The sequence below is a fragment of the Dendronephthya gigantea genome, unplaced genomic scaffold (genome assembly GCF_004324835.1).
Source record: "Dendronephthya gigantea isolate DGI-Jeju-01 unplaced genomic scaffold, DenGig_1.0 000035F, whole genome shotgun sequence".
Lineage (NCBI taxonomy): Eukaryota > Metazoa > Cnidaria > Anthozoa > Malacalcyonacea > Nephtheidae > Dendronephthya > Dendronephthya gigantea.
Window position 1 is genome coordinate 146,370 of NW_021163045.1, and position 23,165 is coordinate 169,534.

General features: G+C 37.8%; 1 protein-coding gene and 1 pseudogene across 2 annotated transcripts in view; one reads left to right on the plus strand and one right to left on the minus strand.

The window, feature by feature from the left end:
• Positions 1-13,249, minus strand: part of LOC114525825 (DNA-directed RNA polymerase III subunit RPC2-like) — a 31,461-nt gene extending 18,212 nt beyond the window's left edge. For both annotated transcript variants that reach the window (XM_028547271.1, XM_028547270.1), the window contains exons 1-17: positions 12,903-13,249; positions 12,516-12,548; positions 11,713-11,769; positions 11,218-11,358; positions 10,371-10,439; positions 8,977-9,008; positions 8,539-8,630; positions 7,929-8,046; positions 7,342-7,423; positions 6,623-6,772; positions 6,368-6,481; positions 5,254-5,334; positions 4,145-4,201; positions 3,625-3,672; positions 3,436-3,483; positions 2,673-2,738; positions 2,029-2,079 (exon numbers count right to left, since the gene is read on the minus strand). In XM_028547271.1, coding sequence (XP_028403072.1) covers positions 2,029-2,079; positions 2,673-2,738; positions 3,436-3,483; positions 3,625-3,672; positions 4,145-4,201; positions 5,254-5,334; positions 6,368-6,481; positions 6,623-6,772; positions 7,342-7,423; positions 7,929-8,046; positions 8,539-8,630; positions 8,977-9,008; positions 10,371-10,439; positions 11,218-11,358; positions 11,713-11,769; positions 12,516-12,548; positions 12,903-13,001 — 1,338 coding nt within the window. In that variant the 5' untranslated portion in view covers positions 13,002-13,249. The remainder of the gene's footprint in view (positions 1-2,028; positions 2,080-2,672; positions 2,739-3,435; positions 3,484-3,624; positions 3,673-4,144; positions 4,202-5,253; positions 5,335-6,367; positions 6,482-6,622; positions 6,773-7,341; positions 7,424-7,928; positions 8,047-8,538; positions 8,631-8,976; positions 9,009-10,370; positions 10,440-11,217; positions 11,359-11,712; positions 11,770-12,515; positions 12,549-12,902) is intronic.
• Positions 13,250-15,511: 2,262 nt separating this feature from the next.
• On the plus strand, positions 15,512-21,678 carry LOC114525826 (annotated as a pseudogene).
• The last annotated feature ends 1,487 nt before the right edge of the window (positions 21,679-23,165 follow it).

Below are 23,165 nucleotides of genomic sequence, written 5' to 3' on the forward strand. Positions count from 1 at the left end.
TTGGACGCGTTCGTTTCGCCGTGTGTCAGCCGTCAGGCACACGATTGACTATGCCTGACTTAGACAATTCACACATTGCGTAGTTATATCAAATTCGACTTAAAGGCCAACGCACAATCAAATGACCAATCGACATTTCCTCTGTCCAATGGATCCGATGGACAATCAAATGACCAATCGACATTTCCCCTGTCCATTGGATCCAATGGAGCCATTGGACGCGTTCGTTTCGCCGTGTGTCAGCCGTCAGGCACACGATTGACTATGCCTGACTTAGACAATTCACACATTGCGTAGTTATATCAAATTCGACTTAAAGGCCAACGCACAATCAAATGACCAATCGACATTTCCTCTGTCCAATGGATCCGATGGACAATCAAATGACCAATCGACATTTCCCCTGTCCATTGGATCCAATGGAGCCATTGGACGCGTTCGTCTCGCCGTGTGTCAGCCGTAAGGCACCCGATTGACTATGCCTGACTTAGACAATTCACACATTGCGTAGTTATATCAAATTCGACTTAAAGGCCAACGCACAATCAAATGACCAATCGACATTTCCTCTGTCCAATGGATCCGATGGACAATCAAATGACCAATCGACATTTCCCCTGTCCATTGGATCCAATGGAGCCATTGGACGCGTTCGTCTCGCCGTGTGTCAGCCGTCAGGCACCCGATTGACTATGCCTGACTTAGACAATTCACACATTGCGTAGTTATATCAAATTCGACTTAAAGGCCAACGCACAATCAAATGACCAATCGACATTTCCTCTTTCCAATGGATCCGATGGACAATCAAATGACCAATCGACATTTCCCCTGTCCATTGGATCCAATGGAGCCATTGGACGCGTTCGTCTCGCCGTGTGTCAGCCGTCAGGCACCCGATTGACTATGCCTGACTTAGACAATTCACACATTGCGTAGTTATATCAAATTCGACTTAAAGGCCAACGCACAATCAAATGACCAATCGACATTTCCTCTTTCCAATGGATCCGATGGACAATCAAATGACCAATCGACATTTCCCCTGTCCATTGGATCCAATGGAGCCATTGGACGCGTTCGTTTCGCCGTGTGTCAGCCGTCAGGCACCCCGATTGACTATGCCTGACTTAGACAATTCACACATTGCGTAGTTATATCAAATTCGACTTAAAGGCCAACGCACAATCAAATGACCAATCGACATTTCTTCTGTCCAATGGATCCCATGGACAATCAAATGACCAATCGACATTTCCCCTGTCCATTGGATCCAATGGAGCCATTGGACGCGTTCGTTTCGCCGTGTGTCAGCCGTCAGGCACACGATTGACTATGCCTGACTTAGACAATTCACACATTGCGTAGTTATATCAAATTCGACTTAAAGGCCAACGCACAATCAAATGACCAATCGACATTTCCTCTGTCCAATGGATCCGATGGACAATCAAATGACCAATCGACATTTCCCTGTCCATTGGATCCAATGGAGCCATTGGACGCGTTCGTCTCGCCGTGTGTCAAGCACCCGCATTGACTATGCCTGACTTAAACAATTGCGTAGTTTTATCAAATTTGACTTAAAGGCCCACGCACAATCAAATGACCAATCGACAATTCCTCTGTCTAATGGGTCCCATTGATGACCAATAGACACTTCCTATGACCATTGGATCCAATTGACAATCGAATGGCCGATGGACATTTTCTATGTCCAATGGATCGAGTGGACAATCAAATTACCAATGGACTATAATTTTGTCCATTTGACATCGTGCATCGGTACTGGACATTAATCAAGAAATATCTAAAGTTTTTGAGAGAGATTGTTTAAATAAATTTGGTGAATATGTTGCGTTCCTAGAAGCTTTTATTTCCAATATTATTTGTACCTGAAATTCAATGTCGAGATATATGTATTGAGGTCGATATTGAGATATATATTGAACATAATCAGAAAAAAATAGACGTGTTTGTTTTAAAATGTTTTAAAGCATTTCTACATTAAAGAATAGGAATATATACCTGTGTTACACCAACTCTGTTCATATTGAATCGCCTGATTGTCCAGTTGCCCTAGAGTTAGAGAAATAGCTTTTCTATTGCACGTTTATAGCGACCTGTGCGACGTGTTCGAAACAATATCATATCCTGCAACCATTTTGAGAATAACACGCCGCCATGCACTAAAGCAATATCAACATTGATTTTGAAAGATGATGAATTCTCTAAAATCCAAATGTCATGCATCAATATATGATTTCAAAGTGGCGTTCATTTTTCCTACGGGAAAACTGTGTAATATATTTTTTGAAAATATGTGAATTATGCTCATGCTTTCTGTTGCAAGTTGCCTTCAGTTGGGCAACGGTAGCATTAGTCATCATAATTGTCACATATTTCACCTCTTTAAGTTCTCGCTCGAAAAAATACGGATCTCACTGGTATTAATTCGAATTGATTGCGTTGTCCAACCATAGATCAAAGATGATAGAGAAGAACAAGCAACTCATTGCCCCATGTTTATGTTTTTCAAGCAACTCATTGTCCCATGTTTATGTTTTTCAGCATCAAGTTAAATTTTCCCGCAAGACAATATGGAGTTGCCTAATCTCTGGCTTCTATGATCTAAAATAACAAAGCAAAATTTTGGATCCCAATTTACTTACCGTTGAAATCGCATAAGTAAGTCCTTTCGTGATGACATCCTGTCTCATGTGCTTAACAATATCAAACTACAAAAGACATCAAATTAGAACAGGAATAGCTAATAAAGTCCCTTAAAAAGCATTTTTAAAGGCCAATCTATAGGGCAACAAAAGAAATCGAGCGATGTCTTTTAGGAAAGTACAGTGGGTGTTCAAATACGTCTAAATACTGTTCTCCAATGAAAATATTATTCGATAAAATATCCATAAATCCATTATAGAGCAATGCAGCGCGCCACAGACAGGGAATAGTTTGGTCACTTGAGGTTTCATCCCCCCGTTCCACCAACCCCCCCCCCCCCCACCTCGATATGCACCCATACCTATGAAGCAGCCTAGATTAACTGCTGTATATTTCGTAACGTCCTGTCCTCGCGATCCAAGGAAAATATGCTTAATATGTTAAATTTTGCTTCTACTTCTATCGTGAATTGACGGTGTTTGAAACCGTTTTCGCATAAAAATAACGAATGTGAAAACGCTCGAAAACGTTACCGTGTGCACATAGCCTTATATAGCTCCTCATTTTCTGTACATGCAAGCGTCTGACCGCTTACTGTATGTACATCATTCAAAAAACACTGCAGACACCGCAAATAATACCAACATGCAGGTATTATATCTAGAGCTACTACAAGAGGAGGCTTCTGGACAAAGCTCAGTTGTACAATGATTCTCATCCAGTTGTTCGAGTACATTAATGGGATATGGACTAAATATTTACCTGGGCTGCACGTGGCTTTGGGATAATCTTATCAGCAATAAGCTTCAACTAAATATTAAAAGGAATTAGCAGTAAGTTGAGGGTAAAGTTGGTCGCTTGTTGCTATGTTGCTGGTTTGGTCTTTTCAAGATTAAGATCTTTCACCGACTGTTTTTATATAATGATTAAAAGTATATATGACAGTCTCACCTCATTGTTAAACCGTTTAAAAAGGTCTTCAAACAGGAGTGCAACAAGCTATACATAGAGATAATACATTACACATGTAATACATTACACGGCACGTCAGTTCTTCAGACGGCAGAGGGAACTTCAGGCTTGACATAAATCAGTCCCTAGCTGTTCACACGAGATGTCGGAACGGTTTGGTAGTTGTGTTCACAGGATACGGAACATGCAGGAAAGAAAATGGTAACGATATCTTAACTACCTCAGCACGATGTGAACACCATCTTATCGAGATTGACTTGACCACAAAACTTGCAGTTGGAAAACAAATAAATTGGGAAAAATTTGTGGGAAATAATGAAAAACAGCATTACTACTTTTCGCCCGTAATACTAATTTATACAAAATTCGCACGCGAATATTCTTCACACTTATCAACTATGCTAAGTTTGACATGCTCTTTCCAGCTGTTCTAACTAATATTCTTAGTCTTAAAATTTACTTCAAAGAGAATGGTCCATTGTCATAAAAACACACATACCTGACCCGCAAGTTCCAATCTTTTGTTTCCGTAATAGTCTCGGTCATCAACCCTGACCTATAAAGTATAAATTTTTAAAAATTTGGCAATGTCGTTTCAAAAACTATAAATTTAAAAATATTTATCCAAGAAGTCACCTTAAGTCTACTGCTAGGGCTTCACAATAGACTATTTTATAACAAAGAGGAATTTCGTTTTAGACCAATCCGCAAATTTGTTTTCATTTTTAGTAACGCAATCAAAATGCATAATATATTTCTGGTAAAAAGGTACAATATTGTACATTATACACCTAATGTATACTCTCGAAGGAAATAGTGAGCTTTATTTTCCCAAGAGGCAAGTTTCCCAGGAGCCAAGAGAATGTTTCCTGAGATGAAGTCGAGAAACTAACTATTTCCCTAGGATGTCCCAAACAATATATTTGCTGTGGAATTTAATTTTTTGTAAGAGTCAATGGTCACATTTGCTCCGGCAAATAGCTGTAGCAGTATTTCATAAATTGCAGGATATTATTACACAATCGAAAATTCCATAAATTCAACACAATCACGAAAGGGTTTTGAACACGTGAATTACGTGAATCTGTACAGTTTTTCAGAATTTTACAGAATCTGTCACATAACTGTGTATCTATCGTTCATTTAACAATTTTAGTCAAATGCAGCTAAGACAATGTGCACACGGTAACGTTTTCGAACATTTCATTTTTGTTTTCATGCCAAAACGGTTTCAAACGCCATCAATTTACAATAGAAATTGAAGCTAATTTAACATATTGAGCATATTTTCCCTTAGCTCGTGTGCCCATACATAGCCTAATTGTCCGTTATCTGGGAAAGCTTGGGAGTGGGAGCTGCAGAGTTGCAAAAGATACGGACACGCCGTTCCCACTCAAAGGAACGTTCCGTAAAGTTCTGTGGAAAGTTTACATTGGTAAAATGACGAACTTATTTAATATTCAGCGCAATACTCAAACGTTCACTGTAAATATTACAACACTCTGTACAGCTTGGAATCCCACGGAGGGAAGGCTGAAGACGTTTTGAAACTTTGAAGTGCGGAGCCATAATTTCATGGATTTACTTAAGTGTAGCTCTGACACAAACCTTATCGCTCATTGCCAATATAACTCTTCTAATCATTACTGCCAAATACGCACTTTTGGATCGGTAGTTAAACTGTACAACCTGTAGATAATACCAAGATTATAGTGAGTTACACAGCGTTTCCACAATTGAAGGAAATTTCCTTCAAAATGTCAACAATGAGGGAGGGAGGGTTAGTCGTAATAGGATATATTATGCATTATTTTCAAATGTTTTTTGTTTCTCTCTTTTTCATTACCATCTCCCCATGAGGACAGCCTTATGCAAATAAGTTGTGGAAACGCTGGAGTTACAAGTTTGTCCAGTCAGTGGCAGGGGCATGAAAGTAAAGTATTCACCCAGTGCATTAAAAGGCTGGAGTGAAATTCGGTATGATTCTTGTCTCACGAAAAAGTTATTTGACATGCACGAAGACCGTGTTCTTGCGTCAGAACAGCTCATGCTGCTACATTTTCCTAACCGACTTGAACAGATCAATCAATTTTTCCCTGTAAAACTCTTAACTTGAGCCTTGGGCACACACGTTAAATTAATGGATGAGGCTGGGCAGGATATGAGAATTATTCAAACCGAGGTCTGCTTTATCTGCCGAAGCGAGCCTAGAGGCTCCCACGAAAAAAATGACATGTTTGGGGGGGAACCCAGTGTGATGTTGTAGGGGGGAGGTGCATGCCAGCTACTGGCTCTCCGGGTGCTGTAGAAACAGTCAAGCTATTTGAAAAATGTATTCGAAACGATAAAAGGAGCTAAATATGTAAATTAGGCTGCGTTTAGACTGAGTGCCCAGAACCAGTGCCGAAAGTCAAAACTAGTTAATAAAACATGCTGAGAAGAGTTCCCTGGATGAGTACTACCTCCGGAGGTGCCCGTTCTTAGGCACCGTGTCTATAATTTGGAAGCGTCATGTGCAGCTTAGGCGCCAAAAAAATCGACGGGCACCAGTGTCGAGCACTCAGTCTAAACGTGGCCTTAGATGCGAAGTTTTCACGTATGATTTCACAAATATATTCATTCTAAAATTGTACGCATCTCTGCCCTAGACTAGACGGACATATATCCACATAGAAAAGGCAATACGGAATTATTTAAAGGTTTAATCAAAGCGGTGACTTACAGGAACATGTGCCAATATTGTATGTGCCAGGAGTTCCCTGGCGTCGTCCAATTTCGATCTAACTCTCCCCCACATTTGACGTTGTCTTATTTTGCTGCCAATGTACGTCAATGCCTAAACCATATCGCTATTATTATTTTTTGTGTGGCTTAGGATGCTAAAACAGGTTTTCCTTCAAGGTGTAGCAGCGCTAAATGGACTTCGTATCTATCAAACGGGTCCCTAAATAAGAATAAAGCATTGCCATTTCTTTACTTGTAACTGGGTAAAAATTTTTAATCTTTGAGCTTCCTCGAATGACGCCATAAACGCTGACGTGACACTTTCCTCGCTGCCAATCATCTGCATTATCTCCTGGTCAGTGGCTATTCCCATTGCTTTGAATATAACCACCACAGGAGCATCCTGGGAAAACATCATTAAATGCATAAATATGCTGACGTCACTATCAAGATCACTGAATGGATTTTTTGGATAGGATTCGTACATTTATAAATTTGATAAGCCTGAGTTCCATTTCAGACCGCGAACTTTTTATGTCCCGAAAGGAATGTATTGCGATTTCCAGTTGAGCGTGGGATTGCCAAAGTTTGTTCGTTATGTTTTGTAGTTTGAGAGCAATGTTTGTAATAGCCGCTATTTTTACAGTATCTATTTATAGCCGTTAGTCAAAAACTTGACATTTTTCCAAAACAACTTGGTCAGCGTCCCCTGGCAACATTATTAGATGACGTCACAAACATTGCTTTGAAACTACAAAACTTAACGAACAAGCTTTCGCAATTCCACGCTCAACAGGAAATCGCAGTAAATGACCATAAACAAAGACTTCAGATCGTTAACATTAGGTTCGGCATATGAAAAGTTCGACGACTGAAACAGGCCTTAGAGCAGGCGTTCTGTATGCATGGTCTCAAATTTAAGCGGGCAAAGAGAACATTCACTTGAAAATGCGATGCATCTCCTGTTCATACCTCATTCAGAGAATTGTGACTAAGGTAGAAACGGCCATCTTTTACAACCACATTTGTTCGACTCTTTCTTTCATGAGTTGAACTAGAAAAAAACAGTTTTATGTATTATATTTCAGCTTACGACGTGCTATACTATACTATATACCATACAATATAGGTGAGGGTAAATCAATTATGATTTTTGGCACTTCACTCGAAGCAGGTAAATTCTAGAGGTTTAAAGGGTCTTAATTTCGAGTGGAAATTAAGACCATTTAAATTTACAATATAGATATTTATATTCGCTTGTAACATAAAAAATTAGCCTAAGGAAGTGTTTTTTAATAAATATGAGATTTCTGATCTGTTATGGCCCTTAATTTTAAAAACAATTTGTTGGGTATAAATGTTTTTATTGAGAATTCGATTTCCGTCCGGCACTTCACTCACTACAATATAAATCAATAATTGTATAACCACCTGGTAACACGGGAAACCACGCTGTCACGTTTGTCAGTTCGATAATAAAGTTAATCATCTCAATATATATTGTTGAAATTGCTACTCGCTTACGTTTTCATTATAAATAATTGTTATAACTATAGTACCTCGTTACTTGGCAGACTACACTGCCATGTTTGTCAACTTCCACAATCATACGGTTCTTAGATAACTGTTCCTGGATAAGAATGACTTTCTCCGTTCCGTTCACGATGAAATATCCACCTAGAGCATTTGACAACAAGAAATATTTCAGTAAAATGAGTTTAATCCTATTAGAAAAGCTCCTCTGAGAAGTAAAAATGTTTCTGTGCGGTGTATATCGTGTTCTAGATCAATCTTAAAAGCCCGTTGATAGCGACACTTGCATTGTTCAATCATTTCATCTCAGAAAAATATTCAATGGGTCGCCTAACAACTTCACCAGAAGCCCGCAGGCGTTTCTTAAGTTATAAGGCCTGTTCACACGACCTCAATTTTGTCGCATCCAATTCGCTTCTGAATGATGTTTTACAGTCTATCAATGACTCGCAATGTATATGGGTAGCAAATCAACTGAAGCCAATGACACGTACATTCTATTTCTATACGTTAGAAGTGTATTGAATGCGACAAAATGGGATCATGTGAACAGTCCTTAACAGTGCTATGTTATAATGCTCAATCGGTAAACGGAAAGTTAAGCATATTGAAGGAGTTAGCATCCTCTCATCTTACCTGGATCAAGTGGACACTCGTTTAACTTGGAAAGCTCAAATGGAGTCTTGCCTGTGAGGATACAGTTTGAACTCCGTAACATCAAAGGCATTCTAGGAATAAAATATTAGGAAGTGGAGGGTTAGATAAATACAATCTAACTGTAAATTATAAGAAATATTTTTTCTACAGGAACTTCCCAGTATAGAGATTGTATGATCCATGATAACTGTATTTTGAAATACTATAGTAATTAGACAAATCCATAAAGTTTCCATATAATTTCTGTACTATATGGATTTGCGAAAGTTATTTCTATCATAGCCTTGTTATAGGACAATAGTCGCCATTAGAAACAGCCACCACTACAATTTTCTAATCCTTTTCGTAGTCTGCCTGTCAGAGATACAGCATTATGGTCAGTTAATATCTGTACATGCAGTGTGATTAATTATTTACCTCCCAATTGGCAGTTTATTCCGAACGACTCTCTAAAACAACAACAAATGAAACAATTTATCACTCTCGAGGTACGGTACATAATGTAATCTTAATCTTACAAGATATTATAATTCGTTACGCCAAAATACTAGGTATAAGAAGATTAGCAGCGTCGCAGCCTCTTCAGACCACTTAGAATCAAATGTGGTATAACAACTGCCTAAAATAGACCAAATCACTTCTCGACGTTTCGACCTGAGGACCTTCGTCAGGAGAGTTAGTATGACAACTACCTCATACAAACTCTCCTGAGACCTGAGGAAGGCCCTCATGAGGGTCGAAACGTCGAGAAGTGTTTTTGTTTTCAATCAGAACACGCGTTAAGCCGGTTTTTCACTAGCGATATTTTTCGCGCGAAGGACTTTATTCCTTTGTATTTGAGCAATTTGTTCCAGATGGTTGCAGTTGAGAGCTCTGAAACAAAAGTAAAATGTCACTTCGCGCGAAAAATGTCGCTAGTGGAAAACCGGCTTTAAGCTGGTTTTCCACTAGCGATATTTTTCGTGCGAAGCGATTTTATTCTTTTGTATTTGGGCAATTTGTTCCAGATGGTTGCAGCTGAGAGCTCTGAAACAAAAGTAAAATGTCGCTTCGCGCGAAAAATATCGCTAGTGGAAAACCGCCTTTAGGCAGTTGTTATACCATATTTGATGCTAAGAATATTCAAAGGAGAATCAGGAGATTTTTTTACATTTCGCGTATTTGGCAGGAAAATGATCAAATCGTTAAATCCTATTCGTACCATTCAAAGTTCATTTATTTTATCTTTATATTCTTTAGATCATGCATTGGACTAAGTTTTACGCAGTATTTGGTGATCGGAAAACACCAATTAAGCTCTATATTTTAATATCAATTTTACATTACATATTAAGCATATCTTTTTTATGCTTTGATATGCATGAGCTTTGCAAAACGTTCTTAAAAATTAAACATTCTAAAGTTTCTCTTCTAATAAATACAGCTGAACAGAGAAACCCGAAATTATATAAATTGGAAAGTTTGTTGAGAGATATTAGAAACTGTGAAAAATATCGCGAAAAAGCGTTCATTACCCTTCTTCACCATGTGATGATAATGACGCTATCTTTGCATTATATTAGCTAATTATTTATGTCATTAACATGATATGGGATTTCAATCAAAACTTTTTATCAAACTCGGACGTTCTAACCCAAATCTCCCAAGATCGCTCTGAAGTTGCTAATAATTCATTGTTGAGATAATTTGTTAAATTAAAACACGTTCTTAATTTGTCCGGCGCAAGCTTGTCAAAGTCGAAATACATCGATTGGCTGACAAGTGGTGAAAACGAGGCTCTATGCGTCCTAGTCTAAACGACGTAAACTTACTTGATTTCCCCTTGTGTACTCGATGTCCACTGTGATGGGAGCAGAATATGTGATATCCCGTAGTCGACACTTCATAAAAAAGAATGATTCATTGTCAGAGCTTGTCAGAACAAGTGTGGATCAGGTTTAAAGGTGCACGAGGTAGATTTGTTTGAAGTTAGTGACATGGCGTATGTCAACGTACTGCATGAACACACGTACAAACGTCACATTTTAAGTTTGGTGTTTATTCATATATTCAGAATAGCTACACCTCTGACAGACTTCTATTGTGAACTAATTTGCATCTACTAAAGAAATCCGTTGGTTGAATATATGAATTACCCCCCCCCCCCCACTGGAAAAAGCCATAAGTCACATTCCCTAAACTAAGATTACCTTCCATAAAACACCTTGCCTATTGTTTTGGGAGCAGTAAAGGTTCATATGACATAAACAAGAGAACAGTTTCCCATATGTATATATGCTATATTGTCATCAGCAACAAGTGTAAGTTTAATGCAAAATATTTTACACCAAAGCAAGGTTAATAGTTTAGTTAACCCCCCCCCCCCCCTCCATAAGTTATATTAGCAAAGACACAGGGGACGTTTGTACAAAGGCTTTAATACTGTAAAAGCAATTATTATAAAGACTACTATCTAGTAGATAGCATTATCCAGCTTTCATACAACCAGCCCAAGATATGCCTAACTGTGATGTCATGTGCAAAAGGGCTATTTAAGGTTTCTTTTATTGATCCTAATATTATGGTTATATTATGGTCAAACATATATTTGATGAAACGATTATGTTGGTAACCCCAATGCTAAGGAAACTTGAGGTTAAGGGCTGTATTGTATAGTACCTCATGAGGATTGATAGGTTTAGTGATGTTAAATGATTCTTCCACATCAGGTTTCCCAACTTGAATGTCCAGGTATTTCAAGTACCAAACAGGATCTGCATCTGTTACTACTTTCGAATTGGCCTCGACTATTTTTTTTATCTACAAATATTGTGAGTTAACTGAAGCGAATTATGGTCAAGTAAAAACACACCAGGTTGTAATTAATTTATGTTGCCAAATTTAGATTTGATGTCCAACAATAAACAGCTTTGAAGTGTAATACTGTATATCCATCATGTAATATAAAAAAATTATTTCCTATGGACATCTTATCTTAGTATTAGTAAGTTTAAAGTGGAAATCAAGTCTGTAGCTATATGTATATAAGCAACAGGTTTGAAACATTCTATACAATACTACATTTTAAAATATACATAATGTGCTGTATGAATATATACAATACCATAAGGATACGTACTCGCCTCTACTAAATAAATCACAAATATGACCAACCTCATTGTTTATAAAATGATTGTAAGAATCAATATGCTGCTTCACAAGTCCCTTGCACTAAAAAGACAAATATGACATTTATTAAGTAACAAATTAATAATGGCCTAGGCATAAAAAAGAGTCCAAAAGGTCAAAAAGAGAGTTTCACAAATATTTCGCAGACTCACTGGAGCCAGATTTGGTGAAAAAGAAAAGATATGCAAACATAGTATTGTGAAATGTGAAAGAAATTTGAATGCATATTGATATTGTTCCAGTTACCCTTGTAACATTTAAAAGTTGTTCCCACACTTGTAAGCAATGTACCGCTAGCCAGGCTTGCATGGCTAAACAGTGGGGTGAAAAGTAAACAAATTCCCTGCCACTAATGTGGCAATAGTCAAAAATCAGGTTGGCATTATTTTCCACACAAATGATATTATAACATGCACAGTACAGCACAAGCCATCAGGCAAGCGACATGACCATTTTACCAGCTTCCATACCAGGATATATCAATATTTACAGAAAAAATTTAATTTTCTTTCAATTTTTCATCATATACTGTAATATGACAAATCAAATTAAAGGAATATCTTAGTTATTGTTGATTTGTTATGAAAATTAAAAATCAATACATAATCATCAGTTTATTACACAACCAGTGTGGAAGGTATGTATCACATAACTGAGATATTGGATGGGCAATTTTGATGTCTTCTATTTATTTACAGGTATTTTTTTAAAACTGTGGCTCGCAATTTGCACAATTGCATATGGAAAATTACAACCATAACATATATTAATTATACTGTTATATATACCTGTAGAAATGTTTCCACAAGCTTCCATTTATCCTAATAAAAAAGTTTACACATAGGTTATCTCTGGTTTTTTGTATTTGCTAAAAACGAATTTGCTACCAGGTTCCCAGCAGACACGTAGCTGGGGAGGGGGGAGCCCTGGAAGGAGTGCCCCCTCCCCAATTGAAAATAATATTGACATTATGCTGAAGTGCACCAAAAAAACTGCTCAGCAACTGCTCAGCAATTTTTAGCAGTGCCTCTAGAAGTAGAAGTCCAGCTACGGGCCTGATTACCAGCCAACTGAAATAAAACCAATGTTTGTTACTGGACAAATGGACAGCACGTGTACACATATATTGACAGCCTCACTTTATCAACTTTTTCTAAATTTACAAAATTAGAAACCTGTAGTGTTTTAATGGGTGCGTTAATTCCATCGTTTTGCAAAGGTTTCCCACTCTCATTTACAGAAATTTCAGCATCTCTGCTATCTTTCTCTAACATGTTTTGAGTTCAAATGTGCAAACTGCCCAATTCTGCAAAATTGTAATAATAAATGTCATTTGAACACCGAGTACTCGCGGGCGGCGGAGTTTAGCGTGGGATACTTGGTTTTGCAGCGCATGATAGTACTGTTTTGGTCAAAGGCACTGTCTGAACTCTCAATTTACATCACTTAATTGCGACAAACATGGGCAGCACTTGTTTGTGATCGTGTTGTGCAAACGATGGACCACAAATTAAGGTACAGATTTCAAGATACTGTTCGTGAGAAAGAAGAATTTAAAGTCAGCCATCTTCCTGAAGCATTATTTATCAAGCCTGATGCGCCACCCGATAAAGTTATAAACAAAGTGACTGATAAGAGCTTTGACTATTAAAGGTACAGTAAATATGTATTGGAAAAGAAAATAATATATACTAAACATTGCGATACTAAACATTGCAATTGGCTCGATAAAAATACTATCCATGCCATGCATCAGAGTGTACAAACTATAAACTTTGCCGGCCATAGTCCGCTATCTGCTACCGGAATCTTATTATTCTATCAAGCGTGCACTTTAATCGCTTGTTGATCCAATGAATAACGAATTATTCCTTCCGTCGATATTATGCAATCTGTAGAATTCAGCGCTTGTAACTGACTTCATTGTCATTTGTATCCTTTCGCTATTTTGGGTGGTAATTTGACATCTCAGCCACAGATCTCTATATTACGCTGAATGCAGCCTTTATGTTTTCCAATAAAGCGCCTGGGTACGAGGCTGTTCACGCTACCAAAACAAAGGCCGGGCATGGATGACTGATGGGTAACCATTTTAGCCATCCCGCACCAATAAATCGAGTGTAGTGTAAACAGGGCTTTAAAACTAAACAAATTAAATGAAAGTGATAACGATTGTACATTGTTTAAAAACTGTGGTTTCATCAGACTGCAGAATGTATGGAATGGATTTTGTAGATGAATGTACAGTGTGTCCCCAAAGAAGAACCCTTAGCAGCAGAATAATGATATGAATAGAAGGTTGTACTTTTTTAGGGACACACGCACGATATAAGCAACTGTCAGGGCACTGCATTGGAACATTAGTTGTAGTGAAAGTGTGGATATAAATGCAATTTCTAACCATTAAATACAAAATTACCATAGCATTAAATATTTTTGTGTTTTTGGTAGATGCGAGGGGTTGAATGGATAGTTTAATCCATTTCCTGTGGAAATTCTTTCGGAAATCCGACGATGTGACTTAGTTAGCGCAAAAATTCGCCGCGAAATCGCTTCCAACTTTATCAGTTCGCGCAAATAAATTCGTACAATGGAATAATAGCGCGCCGGAGTACTCCGGATTTTAGAAGCAGTAATGCAGTGGAACAGAACACTGTCACGTGAGAGTTCGGCACTGTTATAATTACCCTACTTTTAAGTAGGGGCAGCTAGAACAGAACACATGACACGTAGAATTTTCACGTGTTTGAAAGTGATAGTAACAGATAATGTGTTTAACCGTGTGATGTTTTGCTGGCCTTATTTAAAGACTTTATCGTCATCCGTAGACATATATCTATTTTCAGGAATGTGATGGCTATACTTGTGAGAGATTCGATGTGTAAAAGTATCTAAAAAGTGCATTTAGACATGAAAATACATTAAATAATTATACTGTGTATTATGCGAACAATTATAAAACGCATGGTTGTTACTTTACAATTGCTTAATATGGTTTCCGTGTTTGGATGGCCTGATCCAAACATGCGGGAATTTTGCGAGAGTTAAGAAAAGCGCGCGAGTAACAAACTGGAGTAACTCTCATGCAGTAGCTCGAGTAACTAACTATATACATGTTATTTTATAAACACACTTTTCGCACAGTGTTCTGAATTATCCAGAACAGTAAATGGAGCAGCCCTCTGGATTTGACTAACTCGTAACCTATAAACACTAAAATAGAGCTGGTGATGGCACCATGGAATGGTAGATATAATATAGTCTAATACTTAATTTAAGTTTAAGTTAATACATGTTACCAAATATGAACATACAGACCACATAAGTACATTCGTTTTGACTGAGAAAGGATTCGTAAGGCAATCATGTATGGTTGTTGGTGTCAAACATTAAAAACTAAGACATAAGAACATTACAGTATTTACAGTATACAAATATGACATTTATTAAATAACAAATTAGTAACTGCCTATAAGCATAAAAAAGAGTCGAAAAGGTCAAAAAGAGAGTTTCACAAATATTTGGCAGACTCACTGGAGCCAGATTTTGTGACAGAGAAAGGATTGTGAACATAGAAATGAATTTGTGAAATGTGGAACAAATTTGAATGCATATAATTGATATGGTTCCAATTACCCTTGTAAAATTTTAAAAAATTTCCACTCTTGTAGGCAACATAAGGCTAGCCAGGATTGGCTAACAGTGGGGTGAAAGGTGAACAAATGCCCTGCCACTAATGTGGCAATAGTCAATAATCGAACAAAGAGGTAGGCATTATTTTCCACTGTGATGCTCACAAATGATATTATAACATTTGAAATCCACAGTACAACACAAGCCATTAGGCAATGTAAGTGACATGCCCATTTTTCCAGCTTTCATACCAGATTATATCAATATTTAAAAAGAAAAACTTTAATTTTCTTTTAAATTTTCCTTATATACTGTTATATAACCAATCAAATTGCAAGGAATACCTTAGTTAATGTTGATTTGTTATGAAAAGCTTAAAAATCAATACATAATACACACAATGTGGAAGGTATGTATCACATAACTGAGATATTGGACAGGCAATTTTGATGTCTTCTATTTATTTACTGGTATTTTTTTTAAAATCTGGCTTGCAATTTGCACACTTTAAAGTCAGGAGGCACACAATGTATATTTTTTACTGCTAAGCCTCAGTCTGTTAACCTGGGTACTTATCACCTGACTTTTATATTGTAATTTCCTATGGAAAATTACAAAAATAACATTATACTAATTACTATTGTATATACCTGCAGAAATGTTTCCAGAAGCTTCCATTTCTCCTGATAAAAAAGTTTACCCTTAGGCTATCTTATGGTTTTCTCGTATTTGCTGAAAACGAATTTGCTATCAGATTCCCAGCAGGCACGTGGCGGGGGGGGATGTAGCAGGGGGGGTGTCTGGAAGGAGTACCCCCTGGCCCCTCCCCAATTGAAAATAATATTGACATTATGCTGAAGTGCAACCAAAAAAAGCAACTGCTCAGCTATTTTTTAGCAGTGCCTCTCTAGAAGTAGAGATCCAGCTACGGGCCGGATTACCAGTCAACTGAAATAAAACCAATGTTTGTTACTGGACAAATGGACAGCACGTGTACACATATATTGACAGCTTCACTTTATCAACTTTTTCTAAAATCACAAAATTACAAAACCTGTAGTGTTTTAATGGGTGCGTTAATTCCATCGTTTGTAAGTCTCCAACGGTCATTTATAGACATCTCAGCATCTCTGCTATCTTTCTCTAACATGTTTTGAGCTCAACTGTGCAAGATTCTGCAAAATTTAGGAAAATTGTAATAATAAATGTCAATCGAACACCGAATACTCACGGGCGGCGGAATTTCGCTTCGGATATTTGGTCTTGCAGCGCATGAAAGTACTGGTTATAGCCTCCTCCGCAAACATCTCTTATGTATTAAAAAATGCATGCAGCGAGAAAACAAATTGAGATGATCTCTCGATTTTTTCCTCGCCTTCTATGACACAGCAAACCCATGCCTAATATAACTAATATGAATACATAATAGATGCCTGCGGGCTAATCTGGTAATTCCACTTGGTCGCTCTATTTGGTCACTCACACTTGCTTGTCAATATGGCTGTATCCAAAAGTCCGTTTATGCTGCGTGTTATAATGAAGACCGTACGCCATGTTTTCCCGATGGTTAAACAATTGGAAACCGATGCCTTGAGTGGATGGATGCAAGACGAAGATACCAATGACTACATAATACTTGTAACAATCCTTTTTCACAGCACTTAATTGCGACAAAAATGAGCAGCACTTGTTTGTGACTGTGTCAAATATGTGCACGCGATGGCCTACAAAGGTACAGATTGCAAGATACTATTAAATATCGGTTGTGTATTTGCAGGATGTTCGTGAGAAAGAAGAATTTAAAGTCAGCCATCTTCCTGAAGCGTTATTTATCGAGCCTGATGCGCCACCCGATAAAGTTATAAACAAAGTGACTGATAAGGCTTTGACTAAAGGTACAGTAATTCAGTAAATATGTATTGAAAAAGCGATAAAACAAACGGTACATAGAATAGCGATAATAAACTGTCTAAACATTGCCATGGGCTCGTTTAAAACACTATATGCATTATGCATGCCATGCATCGGGGTGTACAATTTTGCCGACTTTGGTCTGCTATCTTCTAACGCAATCTTAAGCCTGCCGCACACGAGAGCTATCGCCTCGGGAGGTCATTAGCTCAGCCCGAAAACCATTCGCACACGTGAGAAACTTGCTTCTCGAGGTGGATTCCTCACGAAAACTATCCGCACGATAGCGAAGAAACTTGCTGAGCTAACAGTCTCGCGAGGTCTTTAGCTCAGCTAATAGCTCTCTTGTGCGTTGGAGTGGACTTTAGTATTCTATCAAGCGTGGAATTTAATTACTTCTTGAGCCAATGAATATCGGGTTACCTACTCCTTTCGCCAGGTGAAAGGATCTTTATTGTGGAATTACACCTCCTGCTCTTCATTTACAATAGTTGGTCAACCATTTGTGTCAAATATTGCGTCAACAAAGTAAACAACATACTTCCAGAAACATCACACGACGTTTTCTTTCCGCGAAAGACAATCAATTACAACAAAATGATATGCATGAACATTCAACTGCGGTATCGAGGAACAATAGCATTTGCAGCCAGTCAATAACATAAATGTATTTTTCATTCTCACTCAACAATTTTCAATACCATTTATCAACAAACATTTGCTCTTATATAAGGTTCATACACAAAATTAACAGGACTATATTGATAACCAATGAAGGTTATATACAAATATTCGCATCATCACAACAGTCATTAGAACCACTTTACAAATTATGGCATCATTTGAACCACTGTTAGTAGGCATTAGTTATTCAACTGCACAACATGAATTTTAACCTTGGATTTTATAACCTTGGATTAATTGAACGTGTGATATATCATATATGTTTGCATAAATCTATAACATTGCCCACATTTTGCTACCGTGACTGCACCAACGTTTCGCTGCAATGCTTCATTAGCAGTTGTGTGCGATACTAACCAAGTGGAATTCCCTGTCGTCTTGGCAAATTTCGAAAACGTAGACAGTCAGTCGTATCCTTGATGGTCATGCATGCAGTCGCAACATTTAACTCGATCTCAGAAAGTAAACCAACCCTCAAATAACCGAAATAACTAACCAAAAGGTATTTTCACTGGTTCAATTCGGGACTTTGCAAATACTAAAAAAAGAAAAAACGTGGTTACAGGCAGTATTCGAACACAGGTATCAAGCACAACAACCAAACCCTTGACCACTGGCCAGCAATGCATAGATGAAAAGCCCGCTAGTTTAACATTATATATGTTGGTCAATTAAATCGACAGTGTTCTAGCAACCTGGTATCGATTTAAATGATGCGACTTACCATCAACGATGCGACTGACTGTCTACGGTTTCGAAATTAGCGTCGTCTGGCTTTTTCTCGATTGCACATTGTTTGCATCTCGGGACGACTGATATCCGGTTTAGTCGCCGCTTTTCGAGCACTGATAGCCTTTTCAACCACAGCAATGTTCAACAATGTTCAGTATCGATCAACAATGTTCAGTATCGCACACAACTGCTAATGAAGCATTGCAGCGAAACGTTGGTGCAATCACGGTAGCGAAATGTGGCCAATGGTATAGATTTATGCCAAGATGTATCGCACGTTCAATTAATCGGGAGCATATCCAAGGTTAAAATTCATGTTGTGCAGTTGAATAACTAGTGCCCACTGACAGTGGTTCAAATGATGCTGTCATTTGTAAAGTGGTTCTAATGATTGTTGTGATGATGCAAATATTTGTACATAACCTTAATTGGTTATCAATAGTTATGTTAATTTTGTGTATGAACCTTATATTAGAGCAAATGTTTGTTGATACATTGGTATTGAGAATGAGTGAGAATGAAAAGTACATTTATGTTATTGACTGGCTGCAAATGCTATTGTTCGCTCGATACCGCAGTTGAATCTAAACCTCTAGAATTTACCTGCATCGAGTGAAGTGTCAAAAATCATAATTGTTTACCCTCACCTACTCCTTTCGTGACGATATATGCTCTCATGACTCTGCATTTGAACATCAGTTGTAGTGAAAGTGTGCAGTTTTATTCTTCAGAATATAAATGCAATTTCTAACTATTAAATACGAAAATACCCCAGCATTAGATATTTTTGTGGTTTTGGTGCATGGGTGGGGTTAAATCGATGATTCAATCCATTTCCAGAGGAAATTCTTTCGGAAATCCGACGATGGGATTAGTTTGCGCAAAAATTCTCCGCGAAATCGCTTCCGACTTTATCAGTTGCGCAAATAAATTTGCACAGTGGAATAATAGCGCGCCGAACGATATGTGATGCCTGGTTGTTTCTGTGCAAGCCTCACTAACATGAAACAAAGCGGCAAATCACAACTTAATTCTACCAAAACTGTATTATATCTTGAGTCGTAATACCCTACTCAAATAACACTGGGTTGTTATACGTTTTTTCACGTGACCAATGATGCCATAGATAATTCCTCTTCAGGCTGCTCCATTTACTGCTCGGAGTACTCCAGATTTCAGGAGCAGTAATGAGGGCTGCTCCATTTACTGTTCTGGATAATTCAGAACATTGTGCGAGAAGTTTGTGTAATGGAATGCACATATTGTTCTGGAACAGCGTTGAGTCTATTACATATGCGTTCAACCATGCGTTTTAAGATTGTTCCCATAATACACAGTATAATGATTTCATGTATTTTCATGTCTAAATGCACTTTTTAGCCACTTTTACACATTGAATCATTCACAACTATAGCCATCACATTCATGAAAATAGATATATGTCTATGGATGATGATAACATCTTAAAAGAAGGCCAACATAACATCACGGTTATACACATTATCTGTTACCGTCACTTTCAAACACGTGAAAATTGTGCATGTCACGTTTTGTTTCTTAGCTGCCCCTACTTAAAAGTACGGGTAATCAGAACATTTCCGAACTTTCACGTGAAAGTGTTCTGTTCCACTCCATTACTGCTCCTGAAATCTGGAGTACTCTGAACAGTAAATGGAGCAGCCTGATGGAGTTGAACTGAACACTGTCACGTGAAAGTTTGGCACTCTTCTGATTACCCTACTTTTAAAGACATGCGTAAAAACGCACAAGTTGTAACAAGTCTGCGGCAGAGTTGTTACAAGTCTGTTCACAAGCTTGCAACAAGATTTGTTCGCACTGCTTCCTCTAATTTGTTGTAACAAGTTTGGGACAAGGTGTTAACAACTTTTAGCAAGTCCGATTGCATTATCATACTTGTTACAATATTGTCCTGACAAATCTGATACAGATATGATACAACAACATTGGTATGAGCTTGACAAGCACAACATTGTAAAATATTGTCACATCATGTTTGTACCAAACTTGTTGGAACAGCCTTGTCTGTGATTCAACAAGTTTGTTACAACTTGTTAACAGGTTGTTTCATCTTGGGGCAACAGCTTGGGGCAAGCAGGGCGAACAAATCTTGTTACAAGCTTGTTAACAGACTTGCTACAAGATATGATATTTTTACGCGTGTAGGGGCAGCTAGAACAGAACACATGACACGTACAATTTTCACGTGTTTAAAAGTGATGGTAACAGATAATGTGTTTAACCGTGTGATGTTATGTTGGCCTTACTTTAAGACTATATCATCATCCATAGACCATAAATATATCTATTTTCAGGAATGTGATGACTATAATTGTGAGAGATAAAGTTTATTTCAAGGGATAAAAAGTTGCTTTGACATAGAAATGGGCTTTAATTTGACAACTAGTTCCATTCCTTTCCTGCCATATCCGATCACATGAGTTTTTTTCTTTCAGGACTTTTCAAAAGCAACGTAAATGTGATCACGTATTGCTCAGTGGGCAAGCGTGCCTCGATCATGGCTCAGAGTATCGTAGACGAACTCGAGAGAAGAAAATAAAGTGAAGACAACGATGAAAAGATCCCCATGAACGTTTACAACCTTGAAGGAGCTATTTTCAAGTGGACAAACGAAGGGAAACCATTGGTTGATAGCAATGAAAAAGAAACGAAATATTGCCATCCGTTTAACACAGTGTTTGGTACTCTTATCCCTCCTCACACGAGAAAATACACAGCGGATTCGTGAGGAACAGTGTTTAGATTGTCGAGATGATTGCATAATGTCGAGATTGCTTTGGGATTCATTAGTAATAAATATTTCACTGATGTAGTTGCAGTTAGTTTGCTACGCAGTGTGGGTGAAAAGAGTAGACACTTGTAGACACTCTTAAATTTTCAATTTTGTCATTGTAACGGTCATTTTACAAACTAATTTGTATTAATTTGCTTTGCTCAGTCGTATTAAATGAAATATAATTTGTACTCTAAATTTGGCCTTCCAAGGGGATGGGGGGGATTCTTCTGAACCGCTTTAGGATTGATTTGTGAACGCTACGAATGAAGTCAAATCGACAGCTTGTAAGCCAAGCGCTTAATGGCTACTTCAATGCCTTCTTAGCAACCACGATAGCAACAACTAAAATTTATATTAAAAATTTATACTTGTTTTTTAGGACGCTTTGCCAGTTTTTGAGGAAAAACAATGTTTTTAAGAACCGGTTTTACTACCTTAAGGCCTATTTAGACTACACGATAAGTTGTATGCAATTATCATTCTGACGGATGCAAAAGAGGGCCGATGCCATAATCTTCATGCATATTGTGCAGGGTGGAGTTTAAACCGTCATATTTGTACCTGTGTTCATACGTTCACATACTCCAGGGTACGAATTGTATACGACAAATCGCGTAGTGTAAATGGGCCTTTAGACATCCTGAAAAAATATTGTGGGGAAAAACATTTTGAAAAAAATAGTTTAAAACGACTTTTTTTGGCCTAGCTCCGACATCGTAAATGAGTGAACATCCGAGACTTGAATTTGCCCCCCATTAACGCGCTCCCCAATTTCTCCTCGATGCCCCTTCTAGTGTTATTCATAATCTTTATGACTACTACCGTGCCGAACCTGGTGCAGGACTGTCGTCTAAGCAGCCTGGAGAGAGCCTGTTGCATGCAGTCAACTGAAATAAGACTGGAACGCTCGCTCTCTGACTTTCCCGGCCCTTATTAGAAGCTATAAGATGGCGGCCGCCAACTTGGCTTCAATTTTCCGACAGACTGAGCGTTCCAGTCTTATTTGAGTTCACTGGACATGTGATTATGAAACAACCAATCAAAATGGTGAATTCATGTGAGGAAAATTTGAAAAAATTGTCCGCCATATTGGTTTAAATTTTATATCCAGATAAAATTTTAAAATCTTATTGTTGAAAATGTCGAAGGGTCGAGGAAGACTAAAATTAGTGAAAACCAAACAAATATTAGTCAAAGGATGGTCAAGACTGGCGTAAACAATCGGGAGATGTTCCATGACTCTCTAGCAGAAACCAGTCTGGCCACGACGTGAATGAAGGTAAATAGGGTTTATGATGCAATTATTTTTACAAATCTATGTGTCTTGTAGTATTATGGATGTATATTTAACTCAATGCATCGCGTATACTAGGTATTATATGCCTGTCTTACGCTTGTAACAGATGGGATGCTAGATCATTGCTATGCAAATGCATATTATATCTACCCATGGCCATGACCGATATCACTACTGGGCCGACCCATTTTCAAGAGTGCTAGACCATTGCTAAGAAAATTACTCACGCTAAGGTACGTGTGGTACCTGTTCATTATAATAGTATATGCATGTTCCTTATGCTTGCATGTTATTATTTATCAGTGATTTTTCTTGTGCTAGACTATGAAGGTTTATAATGACTTTATACCAAGGCGATTTCCACTA